This window comes from Loxodonta africana, chromosome 7 (assembly GCF_030014295.1).
Source record: "Loxodonta africana isolate mLoxAfr1 chromosome 7, mLoxAfr1.hap2, whole genome shotgun sequence".
In the NCBI taxonomy this organism is placed as follows: domain Eukaryota; kingdom Metazoa; phylum Chordata; class Mammalia; order Proboscidea; family Elephantidae; genus Loxodonta; species Loxodonta africana.
In genome coordinates, this window is record NC_087348.1 from 76,333,595 (window position 1) to 76,340,730 (window position 7,136).

Genomic DNA, 7,136 nt, shown 5'->3' on the forward strand with positions numbered 1-7,136 from the left:
ATCTGTGATCAACAGATTTTTGACAAGGGTGCTAATCTATTTAGCAGGGAAAGAACTCTGTTCAATAAATTCTGCTGGAAAAATTGGATTTCCATGTGCAGAAAAATGAATCAGAGTCCATGACTGAAACTATACAAAAAATAAAATAAAATAGATAAAGAACCAAAATATGAAACCATAAAATTCTTACAATACAGGGGCATAGTTATGAGATGTACTTCTTAATGATGGATTATCAGATATGACAGCAAAGGAACACTGAAGAGGACATTCGGATGGCTTAAAAACACATGAAGAGATGCTCGACATCATTAGTCGTTGCGGTTGTTAGTTGCTGTCCAGTTGCTTACTAGTATTTGTGTAGGATGGGGTGCTGGACCAGTATTTTTCTTAACAGCCATTTTCGCACTTCCACCGAGGGGAGCACCCGGAGGACTTCATAAATTGAGGATTAGCAAGACAATTATATTGAGTCTTTGGGTGGAAGATACTAGCTTCTACCGTCATCTCCCTAGTCACATAATCCACAAACCAGTAGTCATCCCTTTGAGGCATGCAGTGTGAAAGACTGTCTTATTTGGAAATCATGCATAACTTTTTTACTTCGTGGTTCTCAATCTATACAATTTTAAGGTATTTTATAACTCTTGCTAGAAAAAATATGTACGTATCTTAAATAATTTTGTTATTAAACATTCAACTTTACATGGTGTTCTACCTCATATTCCCCAAGGTATAGAACAGACTTTCTTACTCTCACTACCAAATACTTAAAAATGAACAAGCTGAATGAATGAAGATAACGTTACCTTTTATATATGAACTTTAGTATTCCTTGAGATGAAATATCAAAGTAAATTAAAAACTAATATTTAGTTATGAGAAATTTATCTTATTATACCCCAATAATTGTCAAATGAAAGTGCACCAACACCTACATAGAAACAAAAATAAATAAATAAACTGGCCACTTGAGAACTGACAGAACCCGTGAGACTAGTTGTGTATGTGGGATTTGAACTGTTCAGTTTCCACTGGACAATGTGATGATCTTCAATGCTTTTGAGTTTGCATTTGAATCTTCAGAGATTTGTTCCCAAACCATGATAGAAAGATAGCATGGTTGCTATATAAATACAATAACTTTGGATTTATTGCTGAAAGATGAATGAGTTATTTCAAGAGGTAAGAGTTCGGCATTTGTAAGGAAATCTGATGTGTTGATTATAATTTACCATCTGAGCACACTTTGCTAAGATTGTGTCTAGACTCATAGGCCATATTTGGGTAACCGGGCAGATGTATTCAAGCAGTCAGCTAGCAAGTAACCTTGAACTCACTTAAGTTTCCAGTCAGGTTAGTGTGAAAAAATTAGCTTAATTCAAATTACCAGGACTCTTTATTTATCCGCCCATAAGTCCAGAAACTCAGAGAATCTTTAACACTATCTACACATGACATACATATGGCATTCAGCCACAACGCTAATGAATTCAGTAGTTTCTAGGCTCTTTCGGGATTTATTATTTTAAACATCTTTGCAGAAAGCTTTCTTTTTTTAACGAGTCTGAGTGCTCTAGGATCACAGTTAACAAGACATAATGGACAAAGCCCAGGAAAACGAGCCAAAATATTGGCATATGAGGGTCAGCCTGGAAATTAGCTGGGTGATTCTGGCTAAACTTCTTAACTTGTGAAAAAAAAAAAAAGAGGCTATACTTTCTTCAGCTGTATACTGTGCCAGAAATAATATTTCATTCTACAATACTCCAATTAGAAAACATTATAACAGTAGAAAATGATTTGATGTGTTTGGATAATTACACTTTAATTACATCTTGAGTGTTAATCATATGGTGTTTTGGAAGTTGATTTGATTGATATTTCACACTCCTTCATAAAACAATAATATTTAATCAAAATTAGTTAATATTTAACTAATTTAATTAATATTAGTTAATATTTAAGAACAAATAATGCATTTATAAAAGGTGACTGTTCCCTAATTTGAAATTCCTGTGTTGTATTAATATCAAGAACAATTGTATTTCACCCATTAGCACAAGTTGCTTAAACTCCTCATTCTCCATTTTCTCACGTGAAAAATAAGGAAAATAAACGTAGGTAACCTCACGAAATTCTTGTACTTGTGAGGATTGAGCTTATGTAAAATGTTAAGCACAGTTCTCTGCACTAAATAAGCTCTGAATGAATGTTGGTTTTTATTTTGTGGGAGGAAAACCCTACTTCACTCATTCTTCACGGAGTGAGATAAGAGTTTCAAAAATTAGGATTAGCAAGAGAATTAGGATAAGGTTTTTGTCTTCAGATTGATAATGCCTGTTTCCCAGGACTATCCTGCCTATACTGTAAATTGCTCCTCAGGAGGTAACATGTTGAGGCCTTGACAGTGAGTAAAAGACTATTTCTTGTCAGGAATTTCTCCAAGCCTCTTTTTATACTTTAGCTCTCTACCTATACAATTTTCAAGATGTACATTTTCTAGCTTTTACTATAGTAATTAATGTACGTGTGTTAAAAATTCTTGCTATTTAAAATTTAACTTTACATTAAGCTCTACCTCATGTTCCCCAAGGTACTTAATGACTTATAAATTATCAGTAAATAATGTTTATCAATGAACCACACAGAATGAATAAAGCTAAGCTTACCTTTTTAATATCTGCAGTTTAGCACTGTCCCTTAATCAGAAATAGAAAAGTAAACTTTGAACTAATATTTAGTTATAAAACCAAATCCAAACCAGTTCCTGTTGAGTTGATTGCAACTCACAGAGACCCTAAGACAATTTACATTATACTCCTCAATAATTATTATACAAAAGTTATAGAACTATGCATGAACATCTATGGAGAAACAAAAGAATAAACTGACCACTTGAGAATTTACAGAATCATGTGTGGAAACCTTGGTGTCTCAGTGGTTAAGTGCTGCAGCTGCTAACCAAACGGTCGCTCCCATAAGGTTTTTAATGTGGTGTTAGCATAACGTCCAAATCAACTAACATCCTATTTCACAGAACATATCATGGACCAAAGCATATATGTATTATGTTAAAACCAATATAATTTTAGTCTACAGTGTTTCAATTAGAAAACATTATTAGAGTAGGAAATGATTTTACTTGCTTGAATATACTAATATCCTGATTATCAGTCATACAGTGTTTTGCATAGTAATTAGATTGATATTTCAAACTAGAGGTAGTCCGCGAGTCATGAGTTAGGGATGAACCACACTTAGGACTGTCTGTTTTTGTTTTATCTTACCTTTTTAGTAATGTGTACTTTATACAGTGTTGCAGGGCATAATTTGCAGATGTTCTCATTCTCAAATGCTCACTCAAAGATGTTCAATGTTATGATTTACTGTTGAAAACACTGCTGCACTGCTGTATAGCAGACTAAGAAAATTAAAAAAACAAAATGCAGTATTTGACTTGCCACAACCGATTTACACAGGGTTTCTCAGAATGGAAACCCGTTAAAACCGGGGGCTACCTGTACTTTATAAAACAGTAATATTTTAATTACAAATGTTCACAAATTTAATAAATTAACGAAAGGTGACTCCATTCATCCTTAATTAGAAATTTACTTCTAGTACTACTATCAAAAGCAATTGCATTTCTATTCTTTTTAGGTAATCTTATTTAACCAATGAACCAAAAATCAAACCCATTGCCACTGAGTCAATTCTGACTCATAGTGACCCTACAGGACAGAGTAAAACTGTCCCATAGGGTTACCGAGAAGCAGCTGGTGGATTTGAACTGTCAACGTTTTGGTTAGCAGCCTAGCTCTTAACCACTGCACCACCAGGGCTCCATAGTGACCCACAGACACTGTAATATATGCAACTAAGTGGTCTCCTCTCTTATATATTAAAAAACTTAAAGGATAATCTAATATCTACCTATTGGCAAGTGTATTGGACTCTGAGGTATTATTATTATTTTTCTGAATTTATAGGATAGTTACAAAAGAAATGCCAGACTTCTGGCATTCACATTTTGACCCCACACTTGCTGTGCAACCTTGTGCAAGCTACACAATCTCTTTCACCTGATTTCCTCATCTACAAAATGAGAGCACTTACCATTATTTTATAAAAAATAAAATGGAACTATGTATGGTGGTGCAGTGGTTAAGAGCTACAGCTGCTACCCAAGAGGTTGGCAGTTCAAATCCACCACCTGCTCCTTGAAAACCCCATGGGGCAGTTCAACTCTGTCCTACAGGGTCACTGTGAGTCAGAATTAACTCAATAGCAGCGGGGTTGTTTTGGTTTCAGATATTATATCACTAAGCTTGTAACAAATGATGGCTTTTCCTCAAGTTTTCATTAAAAAAGCTGTATTTTTCTTGGTATTATACTCACCATTCCCTTTTATTACTCTGGTCAGTTTCTTTTTTCTAATTCTTTAGCTTTAAAACCACTTTAAATGCATTTTTGGAAAAATGTAATACAAAAAGGAAAATCATATGCTGAATTTACTGGTGTTTTTCTCAACACATACGTGTATATATATATATATATACACCCGTGTAAGTGCATATCGATATGTAAAGACAAATATATATTTATCATTTCATATTAATACACAATGACACTTGAAGGTTATCTTTATGACTTAACATATGTTTTAATGAAAATGGAGCCATGAAATTGATAAGTTCTTTAATCCAAGTTTTTTATCACAGATCTATTTTGACACCAGCTACACTGTCTGATGGATTCCCTGGTGGATGGGAACCACACTGCAGTGACAGAGTTCATTTTATTGGGCTTAACAGAAGATCCTACCCTTCGGGTCATCCTCTTCACAGTCATCCTATGCATCTATCTGGTGACCCTATCTGGCAATCTCAGCACAATCATTCTGATCAGAATCTCTTCTCAGCTCCATCGTCCTATGTATTTTTTCCTGAGCCACTTGGCTTTTACTGAGATAGGCTATTCATCCTCTGTCACACCCAATATGCTTGTAAACTTCCTGGTGGAGAGAAATACAATCTCCCATCTTGGATGTGCGATCCAACTTGGATCAGTTGCTTTCTTTGGGACAGTTGATTGCTGTCTTCTGGCTGCCATGGCCTATGATCGCTTTGTAGCAATCTGCAACCCACTGCTTTATTCAACTAAAATGTCCATGCAAGTCTGTGATCAGTTATTATCTGTGGCTTATGTAGGTGGTTTTCTCAATGCTTCCTCCATTATGATGTCCTTCTTTTCTTTATTCTTCTGTGGACCTAATCGAGTCAATCATTTTTTCTGTGATTTTGCTCCTTTAGTTGAACTTTCCTGCTCTGATGTCACTATCCCTGCAGTGGTCCCCTCATATTCTGTTGGCTCCATCATTGTGCTCACAGTGATTGTCACAGCTGTCTCCTATGTCTACATCCTCATCACCATCATGAAGATGCACTCCACTGAGGGCCGCCACAAGGCCTTCTCCACCTGCACCTCCCACCTCACTGCAGTCACTCTGTTCTATGGGACCACTACATTCATTTATGTGATGTCCAAGTCTAGCTACTCTACTGACCAGAACAAGGTGGTGTCTGTGTTCTACATGGTGGTGATCCCCATGTTGAACCCTCTCATCTACAGTCTCAGGAATAATGAGATTAAGGCTGCTCTCAAGAAGCAGCTTGGTAGAAAAGTGTTTTCTTGACAAAATCTCTTATTTTATAGGATGTGATGCAATAACATACCGTAAATGTAATATTAAAAGAAATTTGGTTCCCATGGGCAAAATATGTCTGTATATAGTTAAACAGTACGAGCCTTCATAGTATAAGTGGGGGTGGATCTTCAGACAGTAAGTAGGAGACAATAGTGAGGTAACTTTAATGAATTAAATTAAATTTAGAATTAAGAATCACAAATTGGTCCACATGAAGAAAATCTTAATCTCCTGAAAATCCTTTTTACATTTTATTCATATATTACTTTTCAAAAGAAATTCTATGTCCTAAGTCAAGGTTATTGTACCTCGAAACCTTTAAGGCTGTGTTCATTTTCAACAGCAGATTATGCTGAGATGAGCCTAATAATCCTACCTTTGCCTTGACTGAGTACCTTCTCCGGGGAAATAACAAAGTGGAACCAGACAATAAAACTGCTAAACACATGGTGCTTGGAGAAGGCTTATCTGCTGGTGTTGGTCTCATTGACTCTTAAAAATCCAGGCTGTATTTCTCAGTTCTGACTCTGGCCTTGGATATAAGGGGTCCACAGTCTAAGAGGATGAGACCAATTTAACTAACCTGTGAATAGGTGAATCAGATTAGAAGAGATGACTTCCTCTGAGAGAATAAATAGTGTTCCCAAAGTCATCAAGAACTGAGCAGAGTAAAAGCAAAATAGGATTTCCAGGAGAATCCGGCAAGCTGGATGACATTGAGTCTGTGAGGCAGAAACTCTGGGAGGAATTTATGATCAGGCCCACATGCTGCTCATAAAACTCCAGGAGACTGGACTGTTTCTCAGTTGAAATAGTGACTACCCCTCTGGACAGGCTAAATCCACCTCTATATGCTCATGACTGCTACATTTACTTCTGTCTCCTGTCTCCACTTAAGGATTCAGACACAAATTGCATCTTTCTGCAAACAGAAACACACAGCATGTCTTATTCGGGTTTCTCTAGTGAAACCGAACCAGCAGAAAGTGAAAAAGAGAGAACAGCCTTTTGATCCCTCTGTTCCAGCAATGCAGGGTTGGTCACTTTAAGCAACTCTCATGGTGAACACAGCCTACTTGAGAGAGGGATTTATACAGAGGAATTGGCTCACATGATTATGGGAGCTAAACCTGTTACAGTCAATCGATTGAAACTCTTGGTGACACCATGTGTTATAGATTAGAACTGCTCCATATGGTTTTCTTGGGTGTAATCTTTATGGAAGCCGATTGCCAGGTCTTTCTTCCACAGCACTGTTGGGTGGGTTAGAACTGTTGACCTTTAGGTTAGTAGCTGAAAGCAAACTCCTTGCACAATCCAGGGACATATATATATTCTGGAATACATGTAAATAACCTCTTTGCGGTCCAGTTGATTTTGACTAATCTGCCCCATAGAGTTTCCAATGCTGTAATCTTTATGGAAG

The 7,136-nt window shown here is 36.4% G+C and overlaps 1 protein-coding gene across 1 annotated transcript; it reads left to right on the plus strand.

The window, feature by feature from the left end:
- Positions 1-4,753: 4,753 nt before the first annotated feature.
- Positions 4,754-5,698, plus strand: LOC135231959 (olfactory receptor 5P6-like). The gene has a single exon (XM_064289195.1). It carries the CDS (start codon positions 4,754-4,756, stop codon positions 5,696-5,698), a length of 945 nt encoding a protein of 314 aa, XP_064145265.1.
- Positions 5,699-7,136: the final 1,438 nt, after the last annotated feature.